Below are 21519 nucleotides of genomic sequence, written 5' to 3' on the forward strand. Positions count from 1 at the left end.
GTTAAGGGTTCCAAGGATATTAAAACAGTCTGGTTTAGATTAATTAATTTTCCCAATAGAGTGTGAGTTACTTTCTTACCCTTTCCTCGGACTCTCACTTTTCTTCTTTAATCTTCTCAAAACTATGAGCCAAGAATCATCACTGAGTGTAATGCATGGAAATTCAGGCAGCACTGGGAAGAAAGATTTTGGGTTTTGAAATCCTATTAACTTGTTCACCACCTCTCCAATTCTCTCCACTCCTCACTCACCCTCCACAAGTTAAGTGAGAAAATGGGAATATGATTGTGCCTCTATTCCTTTCTTTTTCTCTGGAAAAAAGGTTGGAAGTGGTTCTTCAGAAGTCACTGAAAACCTAAAAGCCTAGTTTCTTAACTTGAAGTGTAATCAGAGAAAGACACAAGGGACTTGGTAACCATTTATATTTTCAGCTCTTTATATGTGACTTAGCCTTCTCTTTACTTCTCAGTAAAATAGTTTTTACCCACTTTCAGCCCCCCAAATCTTACAGTTGTTATCATTACTGGATGCCCAGTGTAAAGAGGCTGCCTAAGACTAAGAAAGAGATAATTGGCTTTCTGGATTACAGTTGAATTGAAATCAAAGAATCTTTATGAAGACTTAAGGAGAGTTTTAAGTTCTGTTTAGTTTCTTGTTTCCTACAATCTAAGAATGCTTGATCTGGCTATGTGTAACTAATAGTAATAATAGCCACTTATGTGAACTGCTTGCCATTAATATTTATTACCATGGTGCACGATTGTTACAACTAGATTAACTTTCTTGAAGATTTTTTTAATTTTATTTCTAGAGCCTTGAACCATTGACTAATGCTCAATATGGTTTCTTGCTGAAGTAGCAGTGTCATCTTCTAAAACCAAATGTTAAAAATGATGAACTCATGTTGTAATCAAATGCAAATAAAAATTAAACTGTTAAATTGATGAATTACTGAGAAAAATTAAATGAAACCATTAATGCTAGCAAGGATGCAGTGTTATGAGTGCTTATTCATTGTTAATAGCAATGGAAATTGGTGTTGATCTAAGTTTTTCTAAGCCTTAAGTGTTTTTTACTCTTTATACCAGTAATTCTACAATTATTCATGTCTTCTAGGAAAGAACAAAAAAAATAAGCTAATTGCTGAGAAATGGTCATTATTGCACTTTAAAATAATTAAAAATTAAATGCTAGCTAATTCCCCACAGTAAGAGAATGTTAAAACAAATTATACATCTGATGTATTAACTACACAACTGTGATAAAATATAAAACATTAGTATCTTATGAAATATGATAACAAAAGTTTTTTAATGATTTAAATTACGTAAGGTAGTGTTTCATTATAATGGAGTTAAGTACATATAGTCACATGTATGTATGGCTTGTTTTATTTTGTTGTGGGGGACTTCCCAAGCCATACATAAAAGGCCTAAGAGCCCTTAATGCTGATTCTTGGACATCTAGGCTGGGGGCTTAATGTAAGACCTGAGGATGTCATGCTGCTCAGGCTCTAGTGGGGTTAATGATGCCCAAGCCCACCTGGTATACTGGCAGCCTCCAGAGTCATACCCAGTGATAAGGCTTGAGAGGTGATGTGGTGACAGGAATCAAACCCTGATCTAGGCATGTCCTAAACATACTCCCAAACTGCTGTACTGTTGTTTCTTGACCCCTCTGATTGTATATTTATATTTTTAGCTTTGTAAATTTTCTATCATTTTGTCTTTTATTTATATTTTAAAAAAATAACTGATTAAAATTAGCAAGAAGTTAAACCTAAGAAGCGAAACTTATAAGAGAAACATAAACATCGCTTCATTTCTAAACCATTTTGCCTTTATTAAGATTAATAGAAACTCTGTAATATTTTTATCTTTAAATACTATGATCTTTAAATTTATTCCTGTCTCTAATTAGCAAATGAAATTTTTCTACAACTAGACCAATAGGCTTACCTGTACAAATTTTACTGCTTGCTTTTACTCTACTCATGAAATCTACTTCCTAATTCTTGATAATAAAAAAAAAATGTCCTGTTAAGACCCATTCCTTTAGAATTCTTGGAATAATAAGTATAAAGTAAAATTTTTATATTTGATAATTTTCTATTATGATTTCAAATATATTTCTGAAAATTTTTGAATGGTTTTATTTCTATCAACCAGAACAGTGCCCAAAACAATGCATTTGCTTAGTCATTTTGTGTTAGAGGATAGAAATTCATATATGAGTTGTCTATAGAGATTCTAAAGAATCGCAGACTATCAGAGTAAAACAGAAATTACCTAATTCTGTCTGAAGTAAAATGTTTCTTTTTAAAATTGTTTTCTGTATGCCCTATTCTTTCTCCCAGTTCCTAAGAGAAATTAATATAATATTGAACAGGGTCTTTGTTTCAGGATTTGTAATAATATGTGAAACAGAGACTCAATAAATGTTAAATCTGAAGAAATGAGATTTAACCTAGTTTTAACCTAGTCTTGAAGGAGAGTTAAGGTTTAGCTTGTATAAAAAGAGAGAAGCAAAAATACAAAACAAATCTCAGAGGATTTGGGCGGAAGCAATAGCACAGTGTATAGGGTGCTTGCCTTACACATGGCCAACTGGGTTCCATCCCTGGCATTCCATATGGTCCCCTGAGCCTGCCAGGATTGATTCTTTAGCTCAGAGCCAGGAGTAGTCCCTTAGCACTGCTGAGCTTGGACCAAAACAAAACAAAACACAGTGGGTTTGATACAATGAGGTATTTTGTAACATGAAATAGGGTATCACAATTACAGGAGAAGACTACATATGCAGGTGGGGTCAGAGGATCAAGAAATAGTTGGGTTGTAGTGTTTCAATTTCTCCTTCAATTTTAGAACCATTATGGATCCATTTTTATTTCTTGATTGAGATTCTCGGATTTACAATACTGTTATCGGTGATTTCCCATGAACATAATTCTAACATCACACCCTTCATATGTATACCTCCCTCCCTCCCACAAGGACCCCAACACTTCTCTCATTCAAACCTCCTCTCCCCTCTAACATCACCATTACAATTGTGTGGATCAGTTTACCTGTTTGTTGCCAGGATCATATGATTTTTAAGCAAGGTTATGTCAGGGTATGATATTTGCCTTAGATTATTGTTTATAGAATAGAGAATAGACTTTAGAGAATGTGGAGACTCGTTATTACAATAACAGAACAGAGGTAAAGACTTTGGAGACTTAAGAAGCTTGGCAAAAGTAGAGTCTGTCTTGATCTCTGGAGAATTTTGTAACTGAGGGGTTAGAAGGGCACCAGAATGTTTAGCAAGAGAGGATATAGGGTTGGTAGAAGGTGAGCTTATGTGAGAGGTTCTGAACTCGCTGTTTAAAATGCCAGAAATATCAAGGAAAATAATCTTTGTAAAATGTCTGTTAGATTTGTCAACCAATATGTAATTTTAGAGTTCTCTTTCAGTGAATGATTATTCTGCAAGGCAGCTTCTGGCTGGGAATCAGTGGAAAGAAGTGTGAAGATGACTTTAACTTCTTACTAGTAAAAATATAATGGTAGGGATTTTTAGCAAAATTTTAGGCTGCCTAGAGTTCATCTTTCTTTCAGGAAGAAATCTATTAAGTAAATATGAAAATGTTGCTTAGGTATTTTACCTAGGGGAGTGGATATAGACATGAACATGTGTGATAAGGAGTCTTTAAAAAAGTTTTTATAGTTAAGAAAGTTTAGACAGGCTCGCCTCACTGAGAGAAAAAAGAGTAAGGTAAAATATGATTTAATAGTTGCTACTTAATATATCAATTAACATAGTCATATTATTGACTCATTTATGGGGTATGATTTTTAACAGTTTTAAATGAGAAAAAAAGCTTAACTGCCCAGTTTAATTTTTGCATGACAGTTACAGTTACCCACGACTGTCAAATAAAAACAAAGTTTAATTTAGAAACCAGATAATTTTGTTAAACTCATGTGCTATGAATATACATAAATGTTCATAAGAGTATGTTCATAATCATAGAGTTAATATATGACTATGATAGAATATTCTTGTTCTGGCATTGAAGAGTGATTCATCACAGATGTTCATTCATGGATATTTGATAGCCTTTCTAGTTGCTGTAAAGCCAAGAGATTGATAAAATTGTAAGAATAAAAAAGAACTTAGAAAAAGTATCAAAGTTTATGCCACTGAATTTGATAACATTTATTTAATAGAGGCAAATAATATGTTTATCAAATTGTAAAACTGAGGAAATCTTTTTATTAAAATACATTATAGTTGAATTCTTAGGTTAATTTAGCACCTTGCCAATTAAGTATATAAGACAATTATTTGTATTTGTACAAAGCTTTTGGTGAATGATGTCATGGAATTGTAATATAATTCATAGGAGAAATCTGATATAAAAGTGCTTATTGATGACATTCATTGCTTTATTTTATTTTTCTTGTCTAGCCATATTCTCTGGGGAAGTTAATGTTCCTTATTGATAGATACCCAAGGAGCAGGGAACATTATTCTGAATTAATTTAATAATGGTACTTACCATATTAGGTAAGTTATTAGGACATGTTCAGTATGGATTATTGCCTCCTTCAGGGGGAAAAATGAATATGTTGTATTAACTAGATTCTTAAGGTCTCTTATATATTTGTTAGTAATGCCAATAATTGTAAAGTTGCATTTTAAAGTGCAACATAAAGGCTTATTTATTAAGTTCTTACTCTATAACATCCTGGGATAAGATAATTTAGGAGATTGACTCAGACCAGTAAAGTAAAACATTCTTAGGAATGTGGCATTATGAGGAACAGAAATATACCTCTGATGTAGTGGTAATAAAAGAGCTCACTTTACCGAACTTGTAACTTTTACCAGACATCATTATAAGCTCTTTATTTAACATTGTTCTTTTAAAGAATAGCAACTGCTTCGAGGTAATACAGCCATTTTGGGGAAGTTTTTTTTGTCTCAGTTGAGCCATTTAGAGTATATGATGCTCTTCTGGTAGGAAGTACTATAAATTGTATTTTACAGTACAACCTGGAGCACCTAAATAATATATCCATTTTGTTTTAGCACATGGCATATTTAAAATGTAGATGAGATGGGAAGCACTTGATGCTGATATTTATATAAATATTTAAGCAATTTTACATGCTCTAATTCTTTCTTTTAACATCTGTATACACTGAAAGGTGTGGAAAGAACATGAACTCAAGGCCGAAATAATATGAGCAGATGTATGTTCTTTGTCAGTTTTTTAGTTTTTTTGCAACCTCATAGAATTGTAAGAAATCTTGCTGCTGCTCAGTAAGCAATACAGTTATTAAATGAATGAACTATCTATACATAGATGCATATAGGACTATGGCTTTCTTTCCTTAATTTTCTTTTAAAGTTTTGGTAAAAGCAGTTTTCCTCAGTGGTAATTTTTTTCAGTATCAGTGATACTGGTAGAGCCTGCCTGGATTGTAGCAAGAGTACTGGCTAGACCTTCCAAATTAGGAGCTTGGTTTCCATCCCGAATCATTCATCTTGGAAGGAAACACAAACTAGGACTTTGTACCATCTTGTTATTCAATTTAGTTTTCTTTCCCTTTTACATTTTCTGTTAAATTTTTATTTCAGAATGTTAGTGTTGTAATGAATTTCTATAAAAGGATTCTTAAAATGTAAGCTTATGTTAAAATTTACAAATTTCTTTTAAAATAAACTAGCTTTTCTCACAGAATGAAAGGGCCATATTCCTTTAAGCTATTGGCATTGCTTGAACAGTTATAAATTTTTCTCAATTTCTTTAACAAATATCCTTTTCTTCGACATTTTTTTTTAATATTGATTCCTAACAGCTTTCACAAATTGATGACTTCTGTCCCAGCTCTGACACCAAGATTTTCTTTTATTATACCTGCTGTTTGAAACTGACAGGATTTTTGCTAGGATTTTGCATAATTCAGTGTTTAACCCTAGACATATTTTTCTTTTTCTCAGTGTCTAAAGTATATAAATTCTTAAAATTTGACCATTGTAGCATATATTTTATAATTCAGGGGTCCTCAAACTTTTTAAACAGGGGTCCAGTTCACTGTCCCTCAGACCATTGGAGGGTCTAACTATAGTAAAAACAAAACTTATGAACGAATTCTTTTTTTTTTTTTTTTTTTTTTTTGGTTTTTGGTCCACACCCGGCAGTGCTCAGGGGTTACTCCTGGCTGTCTGCTCAGAAATAGCTCCTGGCAGGCACGGGGGACCATATGGGACACCGGGATTCGAACCAACCGCCTTTGGTTCCGGATCGGCTGCTTGCAAGGCAAACGCCGCTGTGCTATCTCTCCGGGCCCATGAACGAATTCTTATGCACACTGCATATATCTTATTTTGCAATGAAGAAACAAAACAGATACAAATACAATATGTGGCCCACGGGTCATAGTTTGAGGACCACTGTAAAATTTATATTCTCAAGAAATTTATAAACACTTAAGAAATACCATAAATTCCCTAGTCTTATTGATTTTTCATTAAACCCTAATATAATGCTCAGTTTTACATTTAATTATATAATATAAGCTTAGTCACTGATATCCCATTAACTTTCCTTCTTGTACATTAGAGACTCTGTTTGCCTTTCTTTTTATTTTGATAAGTAGCTTAAATTGTTTGTGATGGTCGTGGCAAAGATGGGATTTTAAACTGCACAAAGGAATGCAAATGCACTTCAAATAATCTTATGAATTAATTTAGAACTTTTAGTTGATTATTTTACCTTGCAGCATTTCAGAAAGATACATAATAAATATTTGAAAGCCCTAAGAAAGCCCCTTTTCAACTTTGTTATCCCTTGACTTTATATTTTGTTAACTTGTTCAGTTTTTTTAATTGCCCTATCTATGGCTGAAGGAGAAAGAGGAAAGAGCTTCAATTTTGAACAGAAAGTATATAACATATTTAATAAAAAAGAACATATATTTTATTTTTTATTTGTGTAACACGATGAACAAATTATTCTCCAAAGTTTAGATGATTATTTCATTCTCTATTGAAGATAGCAAATCTTTCAGGTATTGAATTACAAGCTACTAAAGCATATTTCCTTGGTATTAGTAAATAAAGAAATAGTATATGTGGCAAATACAACATTTAGTAGTCTTAGCTAAATCAGATTATATAGGCCTTATTATCTATCATCTAAACTGATGAAAACATCCTCTGACTAGTCTTGAGGACAATTTTTTGTGGTACCTTTTTATCAATCATCTGACAAATGGTTTCAAGGTCCACTTATACTTGAAAAAGAATGATTCAAATAAATGCATATTGTGAAAACTTTAAAATTTCAGCATAGAGGAAATATGTTGTTTCAAAAAGGAATTGGCTTTGATGGGACTCCTGGCCACAGCACCCATCTCTACTGTTTGAGGCTATTCTTGTCTTTGTTATTTTGTTGTTGTTGTTGAGTTTGGTTTATGGGCCATGCCTGCAGTGCTCAGGACTTACTGCATTCTCAGTGCTCAAGCATGATCTCCTGGTACTTTTTTTTTTTTTTTTTTTTGGGTTTTTGGGCCACACCCGGCGGTGCTCAGGGGTTACTCCTAGCTGTCTGCTCAGAAATAGCTCCTGGCAGGCATGGGGGACCATATGGGACACCGGGATTCGAACCAACCACCTTTGGTCCTGGGTCGGCTGCTTGCAAGGCAAACACCGCTGTGCTATCTCTCCGGGCCCTAGTATTCTCACTTTACACATATATAAAGAAATACAAATATAGTCTTACAGTTCTCAACTAATTTGCTGAAAATCATCGAACCAGTAAGTTGCAGAACTGATATTTAAACTTGCTGATCCCGTTGCTCATTTTCTTTCCAAAAAATCATTAGATAAAAGTGTTCAGCATATAAGTAAGTTCTATTCAAGATACAATACACTAGTTTGTTAAGTGTATTTTGAGCATTTTCATTCATTCAATCTTAGTTTCTAAAAATTTAGAAAATTTTGGGCCAGAGCAATAAACACAGCGGTAGGGCATTTGCCTCGCACACAGCTAACCCAGGATGGACCTCAGTTTGATCCCTGGCATCCAATGTAGTCCCCCAAGCCAGGAGCGATTTCTGAGCACATAGCCAGGAGTAACCCCTGAGCATCACAGGTATGGCCCCAAAACAAACAAAAATAAAATTTAGGGAATTTTATATTTAGAAATGAAGATATATATAGGTAGTTTTTATTTTTCAAGGGGCAGGATGGCATTTTATAGAGTAAACAGAGTAAAACTATTGCTTTAACCTACCTTTCAATTACTAAAAGAATTTAATACTATGAAGAGACTCATTTTTAGTTCTCTAAATTTCACTAGAACTTAGATTTTAAGATTATAATACATTTAAGCCTCATATCTAAGTGTTCTTTTAGATGATAGTACTGTAATTTCTGCTCTATAAAACAAAGTTGACAAATTATAAAAATAACTGGCTTGAAAATTAATATATACCAGTGATAGTGTTGAGCTGATTCAAAAATAATGCCTTTCATTACTGTGTGAGAGTTTCAACAATGGTTGAATATAAAGCTTTACATTTAGACAGGAAAAAATACTTCTCAGATACAGGGTGAAATTTATCTGCAAGTCAATTTCAGGGATTTCACTTGATGACAAACACTTTATAAGCAAGCCATGATTGAGCAACTGCTAAGAATATTAAAGCAAAAGTAAATTGTATTAATGAATTAATGTAGAATGTATTCGTCATAGGTTATAATATTTTAAATAGACAATATATGATATTTTATACTCAATATTTGCTTATATAGGGGTCTGGAGAGATAGCACAGTGGTAAGGAATTTGCCTTGCATGCAGCCAATCCAGGATAGATGGTGGTTCGAGTCCCATCATCCCATATGGTCTCCCTTGCCTGCTAGGAACAATTTCTGAGCAAAGAGCCAGGAATAACCCCTGAGCATTGCTGGATGTGACCAAAAAAACAAAAAAAAATTTTTTTGAATATTTGCTTATGTAGAATAGGAAATATTAAAATATATAAAAATATCAAATACTGAGAAATTTTATAAACTATCATATTTGGCAATTGATTTTAGAAACTGAGAATTAAGGAAAGTCCTAATACTTGTTAAATATAATTTATACCTTTCATATGGCATAGGGAATAAGCTCAGCTAAAAAATTTGGAGCTTCAGAAATGAGATTTGTACTTTCCCCTTAAAGGATATGAAGCCATCTACAGTTGACTACTAAGGAACCCTGAGCTCCTCTTTCCAGAGTTATTTGAAGGAGGTACAGTCACCATTTGTGTATGATGTTAAGGATGAAAAAAAATTATTTTTAGGACTTCACCCAGATTTTCAGCACAGTATTCAAGGGACCTTGTGATACTGGGGATCCAACTTGGGCCTCCTACAATTAAAATACGTTCTTCAATGAAATTTGTATAGCAAAATTCAAATGATTGATTTGGGGATGGGGACAACTTTTTAAAACCTTACTTTACTAACTAGAATGATAATTGAAAAGGATTTTGCTGTGGGGTTTTATTATGGGTTTATGATGTACTTTGAGGGTAGAAGATACACAGCCAGTGGTGCTTGGTAGTTAAAACGTACTTGGTGGAATTGTTGAACCACTCAGTGCTAGGAATCAAACCTAGGATCTCCACATGCATTTGAATCATGTCTTTAGTTTCTGGATTTTTATTTTTTTACTTTATGGAGCAATATGCTTTTATTGAAACTTACTTAGAAAAAGTTGAGGGGAAAGAAAGGGAGAAGTTCATGTTCAAGAGAGAACACAGATTTATCCATAATAGAAATAAGCAAGTAAAAGAAACAGAGACAAGCAAGCAGGTATGTGTTCAAGGGAGACCTTTGAGCCAGGAAAATAACTTAAAGGGCTCAAGCACAAGCTGTGAAGGTGGAAGGCCTGGATATGATCCCTGACACTGCATGATCTCCCAATACCTAGTAGAAAGTAGATCCTGACTATCACCAGGGATGGCTCTCAAGAAAATAAAAATTTTGTTATCTATATGTTTTACTAAAAAGAATAATTTTATTTCTTTATGTAAATATTATTTATCAATTTTTGTTTTTTTGGGGGGGTGATGGCACACATGGCATTCATTACTCAAAGTTTACTCTTAAGTCTGTGCTAAAGGATCACTCCTTTAGCTCATTGGACCATATATAGGTACAGGGAATCAAGCCAGATTGTCAATATGCAAGGCAAGTATACTGTCTCTGTCCCTAGGTAGGCATTATTAATATGGAATTATTAATATGAAGCCCTACCTGAATAAAGGGGTTAGTTGTGAAAATAGTATATATTACTTTGGACTTGTGCTTTTAGATTGAAAATTTTAGTTTTTTCCTGTGAGTCTCATGTTTATGAGTTTTTGTCAAGGGAGTAAAAATACAACTAATTACTATTATTAACGAGTATTATAATTTTCCTTAAGGTTATATAAAGGCTTATATATATATATATAAATCATGTCTTATTTCCCCTTCAAACCTCAGTACTTTCTGAAGTCAAAGAACTTACCTATATTTTATCCATTTACATGGTTTGGGTTTTTTATTTTAAGTCTATTACAGATCATTGTAGCACACTATCAGATGATATATTAGATAAAATCCACAGGGCTGAATCTTTGGTGTCAAAGACCAGAATTATCCTGTAGTAATTATTACTTTCTTAAAAGGAACTAGTTACCACATGTAAGTTTACATTTTTGTATGTGAAAATAAGTTATTAGAAGGTGACATGATTAAAATGATTAACTGTGATTAGTGTTTATATATCTAAACCATAAGAGTCAAAATTTTTTTCTGAAATTGGTTACAATATTTTATCTTTGCAAAGATAATTTATATGAATGATATGTCATTATTACTGTACTGTCACATTAAAAAATTCTTACTAGTTTCTTTCTATGGCATGTACTAAAAGTCTTAAGAGTCTGATTTAAAAGCAAGGCATTCAAAGATGTTGTTAATCTTTAAAGAATCAGTTTATGCAAATGTCTATAAGTTTAATTGATCATTTTCCATTATACTCTTGCTTATTTTTCCTTTTTTGTCAAGTTGCACTTTATTTTCTATCGTTAAACAATGTAAGTCCTTCATCAAAGAAACATAATGGTAACAACAATAGTATGATTTATAATGAGTCATTATTTTTGTATCATTTTTTAATTTCTAAAGAAACATAAGAAAAGCTAGTAGTAAAAATCTTGTGTGTTGGCTTGTTTATATTAAGTATTTTTCCACTTTCCTTATTATCTATGCAATTCGAGAAATATTTAGATACAGTTTCTGATTTATAGCAAGCTCTTTGAGTATATTGTTTGAAGGAAGTCAAAGGATGGCTTTATTCAGAATACTTGGAAATATATTTCTTATTTGCTAAGCTTCTTATAGGTATTCTTGTAAACATGCAAGTTCATTACTGTTTCTGTATGAGAAATTTGCTCTATCAAAAAGTTGAATGACATACCTAGGAGGTGGCATACAGTGTCACACTCAAGTCTTTAAACTCAGACTAAATAATTCCTGTACTATCTCTTTGGCCCTAGATTTTAGTGGTTTAAGCAACTGAAATCTGTGGCTGGGTTGATTGGCCCCAGTGTTGCAGAACTTAAGCAACACCATAGCATTTTGGGGGCCCTTGTGCTAAAATTGCCTATAACTGTCTCCAGACTTCCCAAGCAGTACATGATAGGTCCTTCTATCCACACTTGGTTTCCACCCCACAAATAAAAAAAGAGAACCAGAATTGTGGAGTTAGTCTAATGGCTGTGCACATTGTTTTGCAGGTGGAAAACCTAGTTTCATCTCTGACACCAAATGGGTCCCTGAGCATTTCTAGTAGCACCTCAGACCCAGCACATCTGGCCCCATCTGGACCCTGAACATCACAGGATGGGATCCAAAAAAAAAAAAAAAAAAAAACCCAACAAAACAAGACTGACTTATTAAATACTATTATAAGATCCATCTCCAGAAAATTGTAGGGTAGATTGGCAACTTTGGGGGAAAATGTTTTCCCTTCTGACTTCTGGACAAGTTTTTAGATTCTGTTTAATCTTGAGCACAAAAAGGCAATAACATAGCTCAAAGGGCTGGAGCACATTGCAAATGGGAGGCCAAGTTTTATTTTCAAAGTAGTGAGGAAGGTTCGGTCCCACTACCAATAAAAGACCAATCAAACAAAAGACACAGTGACAATACAGCAGGTCAAAGAGAAAGAGATTTATTGACAACCAACTGGCAAGTTGGAAGATGGTAGACTCATGTACCCAAAAAGTCAACCAGAAAGCTTTTGGGCTTGTTTTTTGTTTTTGTTTTTTCTTTTTGGAGCCACACCTCACTGTGCTCTCTAGTGGTTTAATTCTGACTTAGGAAGCACCTTAGCAAGCACTCTGCCAAGTATTATATTCCCAGCAGATGAACTTTGTCAGAATAGCCTAAACATATTCAGGAGTGGCCTAAACCTCTCCCCCTAAAAATAGGTGATGAATTTTTAAAAATATTTATATTTTATAAATGGTATTTTATTCAAATTTATATAATTTTACAAGCGATTATTTGGACTTCACATATTTCAAGATAGATACAATAACCTGTAAATGAAATTCCTACTAGCCTCATGACTGTAATCAACCATTTATTTAAAACTGACAATAAGCTATTAGAAAGTTAACAGAATTGTTTGAATCAAAATAATGTAAACATATGCTCAGTAATATAATGGAAAGAATGTTGAAATAAGTAGTCAAGTAGTCTTATTGGTTCATGAATCACTTAAATAACTGAGTTATTTGTACTCTTATTAGTTTATGCATCTGTATAATGGTGAGATTTTTTTTTTATCATCAGGAGCACTGTTCCAAGGATTTATGAAACAAACTACCAATCACATAGTGGAATAAATATTTCTGTTTCTTGTTGTAGATAAACTTGTTTGTTTTTAAGTAGAGAAGTATTTGTACTTTCATCATTTGGAAATTTGATTGAGTTGACATGTTTACAAGTAATTTTTTCCTTTTGTATTATATTCTACCTAAACAGTGCAGGTTTTGATATTTAGTTGAGTGGCTGATCTGCCAAAAATGTACAGTGATTAAGGGTTTAAAGTTTTCATGTTAGAAGGACTTTGATAAATAACACGGTATTTGTCTTTTCTGTCATCCAGACAACTAGTTTTTTCCATGTTAAAACTCACTTGTATGTAAATTGTGCTTTATTTGGCAGAGTGTAGTAGTGTAAAGCCTGGAATTAGTTTTCTAGATGATTTTTGAATATTGTATACTGTCAACAACTTGTGTTTTCATAATAACTTTAGAAAATAATCTTCAGTTCATAGTTTCTGAAACTGCTTGATACAGAAATAAAAATGTATGTACATTGAGTAATAGTTGCTTAAAAATTAGATTTTGAGGTTTTTTTTTGTTTTGGTCTTATTGATATTTTTTTTTCTTTTCTGCCAAGACTATTTGGATTATTTCTTACTGGACAGGCACTTATTAAAGAGATGATTTTAATAATAACTTTAAGGATAGAGGATACTGTAATTTTATTCTAATATAAACTTTTACTTTTAAATGTGGTATTGGCCTATTGTCATAAAATTTATTTTGGTTTTATATATTTCTTTTATTTTTTTTTCTTTGGACTATATCTGTTGGTGATGGGGCTCCTGGCAGACTTGGGGGACCAGATTGTGTTTTGGAATTTAACCAGGGTTTGCCTCATGCAAGCAAGTGTCCTATCCTCTGCTTTCTTTCTCTCTGGCACCCTCTCTGTGTTACTGAAACATTCTTCTTATTAACTTCAGGTCTGCAGCCAACCATTTATTTAAAATTGACAATTAGGGACTGGAGAGATAGCACAGCGGTAAGGCATTTGCCTTGCATGCAAAAGGACGGTGGTTTGAATCCCAGTATCCCATATGGTACCCCGAGCCTGACGGGGGTGATTTCTGAGCGTAGAGCCAGGAGTAACCCATGAGCACTGCTGGGTGTGACCCCTCAAAAAACTAAACTAAACTAAACTAAAATAAAAAATTGACAATTATAGAAGGTGACTTGTTAGTACCAAATAAAATAATTTATAGGAGTTGAAAGATTGTGTTCAGGGCTCACTCTTGTGTCTATGTTCAGGGCTAAATTTTGGCAGTGCTTGGCAGTGCTGTGGATTAAACCCAGTCAGCTGCATGCATGGTAAGAGCCTTATCAGCTGTACTATTTCTCTGACTCTGATTTTCAGATACTAATTAATCTTGATAAGGTCCTAAGGATAACAGAAATTTAGTTCTTATATTCTAGTTATTAATAACTATAGAAAGAATCTGAAAGGCATAAAGGTATCATTTATTAAAGTAATACAGTGACTAAAGATATAGCACAGCACATATTGGAAGGTACTAGTAAAAGTCAGATAACAAGTTTTAGGGGATTTCAGATAGGTCATAGAACTGTGAAGTGAAGGAAATAGTTAATGAGAGAGGCCAGAGCAGTAGTATAGGAGATAACACTCTTGCCTTGCACACAATCAACCTGGATCAATTTCCAGCACTGCAGGTACCACCAAAAGTGATTCCTGAGTACAGATCAGGAAGTAAGCCTAGAGCACAGCCCAATGTGGCCCAAAAAAAAAGGTACTGTAACAAATAATTTATCAGGTATTAAGAATTGATTTTATAAACAGCACTATATGAAGCACACAGAATTCTGCTAACATGGCTTATATTATAACCTCTTTTTAAAAAATAAATATTACTTTTAGAATAGATTTAGATTAAAAAAAAAGAATAGATTTAGATTTGCACAAAATCAGAGTGGAAAGCACAGGGACTCTCCATATGCCTCCCATGAACATACATGCAGAGCCTCCATTTTTCTCAGTTTCCCCAATCAAATAGCACATTTGTTATATTTTATAAACCTGAATTGATGACATATTATCATTCCCCAATATTTATATTTTATTTAGGATTCACCACAGACATAATTTTATGAGATTGGACTGATATATAATGACATATCTATCTAATGGTGTTATAAAGTAGTTTAAATGTCCTAAAAGTCTCTTCTTTATTCCTTCCTTCACTACTTCCTACCCCCAACCCTTGGCAACCTGATTTTTTTTTTTACTGTCTCCATAATTTTGCCTTTATTACATCATTTAAAGAAAGATGTCTTTAAGGGGCCTGAAGTGATAGCACAGCAGAGCGGGCATTTGTCCTGCATGTGGCCAACCTGTGTTCAATTCCTGGAATCCCACATGGTTTCCTGAGACTGCCAGGAATGATTCCTAAGCACAGAGCCAAGAAGTAATCCCCTGAATGTTTCCAGGTAGAGCCCCAAAACTAAACAAAACAAAATTAAAAATAGAAAGATGTCTTTAAAATTATTGTTTAAGTTAATAATTAGCTTGTAGAACCAGAGAACACAGAGGTTAAGGCATATGCCATGCATGAAACCCTGATTCAGTTCTTGACATTGCATGCTACCCCATACAGCTCCATAGTGACTTGAGTGCAGGAGTAATCCTCAAGCACTTCTGAATTATGGACCAGTTCCCCCCAACAACAATAAAAGCATATCTATAAATTGACTACATGATTTCTCCATATATGCAAAAGATGACTTGGAAATTTATAGCATATTTCATGTGTGCTTTAGTGAAGATATATTTTCATTAGCATTTTATTGTTTAAGATATCTTTAATTTTTTAAGAATTACTGTTAACATTTCATTTGCTAGCTTACATTTTTTGTGACTCATAATGATTCTTTTAGAAGGAACTGCAAAGTTTTATTAAATTACATATAAAATGGGTATTAGGACAGGTGATAGACAATATAAACAATACAAATAATTTTGTTTTGTAAATGAGGGGAAATGCTATCCTTCCTACACCTTAATGCTATCAACCAGGTAATCGCTCATCTCTTCACACATTTATGACTAGAAAATGCTTAAAGATTTGCAGTTTAAGATGAAACAATTCATAGAGTGTTAGTACAGTGGGAACCACGCTTGCCTTCAACATGACCATCTTGGGTTTGATTCCCAGCACCACTTATAGATCTTTGAGCACAGAGCTAGGCTAAGTCCTGAGAACTACCTCGTGTGGTTCATGATTCCCCCAATTCCCCTCAAAAAAATAAAACAACCCTTTAATAATCTATGTTAAGTGAGAAGATATATCTGGAACAAAGAAAAACAAAATATTATCAAGAAATGTAGCCAGCTATAAAATTCCATAAATAATTAGGCCAGCATTTGAATTATACAGGCAGAAGTATTCAATAAGAGAAAAGGGGAAGATTGTCAAACTCAAGATTTTCTGAATTTCAGTTTTATATCTGGGCTACCCCAGCATTTGCATGTGTAGAAATTTTCCAAAGTATTTTTATTTCCTAGTTCAGAGTTTCTTAAACTCCATTCACACTGTTAGCATTAGAATTGAATCATTTTTTGATTATTGGATTCTTCCTTTATTGTATGATGTTTAATAGGATCCTTGCCTTTATGTATTAGACATAATCAGTTTCTCCACACCCTTCTGCCTCAATATATATTCAGTAATGTTTCTAGCTTTTAGTCAGTAAAATCCTTTGGATATGGCAACCTAAAATGTCTCTACACATCATTGTCTAATTCTTCCTGGACAGGAGAGAAGGGGCAAAATTATTCCAAATGAGAATTACTTATCTGATACCTTCCTAGAACTCTAGCATTGTATACTTAGTTGTACCTCAACTTACTGCATGCGACTGCCTGGCTTATCTTTACGTGTGTTTCCTCATTTAAGGTCCCAAGTGATTGACTTACAATGTGTCTTTGTTATGAATTAGGAAATATATCATTGTGTTCTCATTCATATACCTTATGCACTAATGAGACTGGAGCTGATTGTGTAGGAAAGATGTTCATTGTGAACTGTGAGACATGTTTTGTAGATCAAGTTGTGCATCTTCTTTTTGTATTGGTTCTGTGATCTTTTATTTCTTTAGTCAAAGCAATTATTGCATTTTATATTTTTCATTTAAAGAGCATGAAAAGTCTTATTTTGAACTAAGAGTCTCACATGTGCAAGCCATGAGCTTGACCTCTTTAGCCTCATTCCTAATCTAAAAGAAGGTTCATTTTGTATTTGATATTATATGATACCTTGATTGAGATAAGCAATAAAAACTCAAGTCTCAGTAGAACAGTTCTCAATCTCAAAAACAGGAAAGTTACATCAGAAAGTACCATTATATGAAAATTTCCATGTCTTTTAAAGAACCTTGCCTGAGAGAAAATATAGTTCTAGTCGAACTCTTCCTCAAAGAGCTTTGTGACTTGGACAAATCATTTTACATCTTTGCATCAAGAGATACCTCATTTGTCAAATCTAGGGGGACAGATAAGATGTCATTCTTAGCCTGTGACAGCTTAAGTATAGTGTCAGAGTTTTAGAACTATGTTCTTGAGAATATGAAGTTAAAAATGTTTGAATTTCAAATTTTACAGAATAGCGATGTCTAAAGGAAAAGAGACTAGAGCAGAGAATTTTTTAAGCTGCCAGTCCTGGACTGCTATTTTCAGAAATGTATGCATATCTGTGAAAAAATTATTGCATATGGCATACCTGGATCATATATTAGTACTATTTAAATATTTATGTGTAAATATTTGTATATTTTTACGTTTTTTATACAGTTGTGAAATATTTCAATTTTACTGGTCCAGTGGTATACAAAGTTTGAAAACTACTATATAAATTTCATCCATAATGGCTGAAGTGGTGCTGCAAGCAGTAGGGTGTTTGTCTTGCACGCGCTGACCTAGGATGGACCATGATTTGATCTCCTGGTGTTCCATATAGTACCCAAGTCAGGAGCGATTTCTGAGCACATAGCCAGGAGAACCCCTGAGCGTCACCAGGTGTGTCCAAAAACAACAACAACGAAAAAGCTAAATAAATGTCATCCATAAAGACTCCAAATAACTAATTTATTTACTTAATATGTGTGTGAAGTATATGAAATACAAAAGGAAACAATTATTAGACTTTAGACTGTGGGAAGTGGTTTGTGGGTAACCAACTTTGCTCTTGAACACTCAGAGCAACACTTATTTTTGTTTCATGAGGTTATTATTGGATTTCAATCCTAACTAGATGGGAGTATAGCCTTCTACTGGAATATTTGCAAGTTTAGAAATCAAGATTGCATTTTTGACAAGAACTGAAAACAAAGATGTCAGAGTATTTTTTACTCCTACGTTTTAGAAAAAGATGAAGACGTCAAGTAATGTGAAAGAAATCTTATAATTGGTCATCTCTATAAAACCGTTTAATTGGCTCTAGCTAGTATAGTCTGTGACCATCTTTAGAGATACATCTTTTCAAATAGTGTCATTTTTTATATAAATACAACTCAGCAAATAAAATATCCTACCTTAACTATTATTGACATGGCATATAATTTTAGATATTCTCTTTAGACAGTTCTGCAGCTAGATGTGGAACAAAATGAGCTTTATTCTAATCCATGAAATAAGTACTGTATTTGCCATAGGACAAAATATATAATTTCTTCTACTCAGGCAATATGCAAAGCTTCAAATGTCATTATATTATAAAATTAAATAGCCCCTTTTCATATTTATCTATAATGTTTGATAGTCATCATCCAGAAAGAATAGTGACCAGAATAGAAAAAAATAACTTCGTTCCTAAACACTTTTTAATTTTCTTCTTGTGTTTAATTGCTTTGCTAAATTATGGGAAAATAGCTTATGCTTCTAACCCTTTTGACTGTTAATCGAAAAAGCAGAGAAAGAGAAGAGATCATTTGGAAATTTGTCTCTAAAATGTAGTTATTGAATTAGGTTGGATAGATATATTGTCAGAGTTCTCTTTTCTCAGGTAGTGATGAGTTCTTTTAAGGATTTTCCTAAATTGTTGACTCTTGGTTTTTTCACTTGTGAACGGAGACTTCAAGATTTAAGCTGTAATGTTCGAATCAAAACCCAAATTTTGCCACAGTGGCATTAGATAAATTTACAAAGCAATCTTAAGATTTTTTTATCCTTTATATAAAATGGAATTAATGCTTCTTAAGAACACTATTGTGGATGTCTATAAGAAGAATTATATTGTTAAATATTAAATATTTCTAAATATTAGGATTTGAGCAAATTATCTGGGCATCTATTTGCTCCAAACAGATGAAATTGCACAGCTAGGTTTGTAAAATTTAAATATAGAACCCAATATTTCATATAGTTACCTATATTATTAATAAGGTCAAAGGAGAGTAATCATTTGGGAAAGACGATGCAAAGATAAAAAGAGGAAGAAGAAATAGGATTCATTTCTGACATCATGAAAATATTGTGCTCTATAATTCAGCAGGAATTTAAACTACTTTTGGAATAAATGCTATATCTTTCATAAAATTGAGAGCCAGTTTTTCTCTCTTTTTGAAAGGGAACATACTGCATAGCTGCATTAATTTAAACACACTAAAATTATAGGGTGGCAGCACTCAGTAAGAAACCAGTGCGGCTGTTGGCTACATTTCTGCTGCTTCTAAGTCCTTTCAAATATTATAATTAACTATACTTTTGGCTGTTTAATCTGCTTATCCTAATTTTTCTGTGCTATTCCTTGAGCTAATAGATCTACCCTGCTGTAAGAAAAAGAAGTAAATATTTCCTGTCTTACATTGGTGATTGCTGTCTTGCATGAATTTTTCTTTCTTTGTAAATTGCATTCTTTCTTCATTCCAATTTGTTCCTTCCTCTAGATGAAAGGTTCTTACTGACATTGGAGTTTTCATCAGATGAGGACAGATAGCTTGTCAACATTCTCTGGCTCTTCTGACCCTTATTCATATCTTAACAAAATTCCTTTCTATGACAAATACTTAGATACCCAAATATTCAAGAAAAAGTTTATAGTGCTGGCTTTTTGTGTTTTCATCACATACCATTTCAAGAGAAATTCTTGCTGTAATATGGAAATGGATTTTTTAGTTAGAATGAAAATTTGATTCTGATGTTTTGCTATAAATTTCATTCTTTTATTACCAGAGACCAAAAGAATTTTTATGTCCCTACTTTTTTACCCCCTCTACCTTTGCTTCACTCTGTTATAAAAGTCGAAAAATGTAAATCCTAGGGCAGCTTGAGAGGGTATAAAAAAAGGGTGGCCCGAACATATATTTAATTTAGGCAACTTAGAGATCTTTTGAAGTGTTAAATCCCTGCTCTTTGCAAATAGGAGGAAGAAGGCACCTATGACCAAACTCTTGAGTTCCGTAGAGGAGGTGATGGCCAGCCAAGAAGATCCACTCGGCCAACCCAGCAATTTTACCAACCTCCACGGGCTCGGAATTAATGATGGCAGGTAAAATGAACATAATGTGATAATTTTTGTATGCAGAAAAATGCACCTATCCATGTTAAATATGTGAAGTCTTATATGAATGGTTAATAATGGTTATATAATAAAAGGACTAATATTTTTAAATTTTAAATCAGTTATAAAGTATGGAAGAGTATATTATAGAGGAAACCAGACATAGCTCAATGTGCTGGAATACATGTTTCAAGTACAAGATATCCTGGATTTGTTTTCAGCACCACATTTGGTCCTTTGTGGATGTATGAATAACTCCTGAATCCACCAAGTATAACAAAAATAAACCAGCAAAAGAAGATAAAATATATTCCATAGTTACAAATTACCTTTCCACCAAATCTTTCACGGTAAATTGGTTCTCTAATCCTTTTTGTTCTCTATACCTCTTCTCTTCATTAGAAGTGTTGATAGTAGGGCCAGAGAGATAGCATGGAGATAAGGCATTTGCCTTGCATGCAGAAGGACGGTGGATCGAATCCCAGCATCCCATATGGTCCCCCGAGCTTGCCAGGAGCGATTTCTGAACCTAGAGCCAGGAGTAACACCTGAGCGCTGCTGGGTGTGACCCAAAAAACAAACAAACGAAAAAGAAGTGTTGATAGTCAGTTAAATTTTAAAACAGGAAGGAAATGAAAGAAAACAAGGAACCTGATAATTGCCAACCTGGTTGAGTTTACTTTTTGTTCCTTTTTAAGAAAAGAAGGAAGAAATATTCATAGTATACCATTGGGAATTGGATGAAGATGTAAAAGTAACTCATTCTAACTCTAACAAAGATACCTTGTTCACTTATTGAAATTTTTTCAATATTATTGATCCAAAACTTTCATGTAAGTTTCTACATAAGAGCAGCTATTTGGAAATTAGAAAAAGAGAATAAATATAATAAACAAGTCAGGAGAGTCTGTGATCAATCTAAGTGCTACATTTTGGTGAACAAAAAAAAATCCTACTTCTTTGACTTGCTTTTGGAAGGGAATGCTTTTGCCATTCTTTAATGCTATTTTAGTTATTTCATTATGCCAAGACCAAGGTTTCCCCGTGATAGTTTTTATCATATATCTTACTAAAGTTTATTTTTGAT

General features: G+C 33.3%; 1 protein-coding gene across 2 annotated transcripts in view; it reads left to right on the top strand.

The window, feature by feature from the left end:
• The window catches only part of TDRD3 (tudor domain containing 3), a 138580-nt gene that overhangs the window by 111273 nt on the left and 5788 nt on the right, over window positions 1-21519 (top strand). For both annotated transcript variants that reach the window (XM_049778950.1, XM_049778951.1), the window contains one exon: window positions 20295-20420. In XM_049778950.1, the coding sequence (XP_049634907.1) occupies window positions 20295-20420 (126 nt within the window). The remainder of the gene's footprint in view (window positions 1-20294; window positions 20421-21519) is intronic.

The sequence above is a fragment of the Suncus etruscus genome, chromosome 8, assembly GCF_024139225.1.
Source record: "Suncus etruscus isolate mSunEtr1 chromosome 8, mSunEtr1.pri.cur, whole genome shotgun sequence".
In the NCBI taxonomy this organism is placed as follows: domain Eukaryota; kingdom Metazoa; phylum Chordata; class Mammalia; order Eulipotyphla; family Soricidae; genus Suncus; species Suncus etruscus.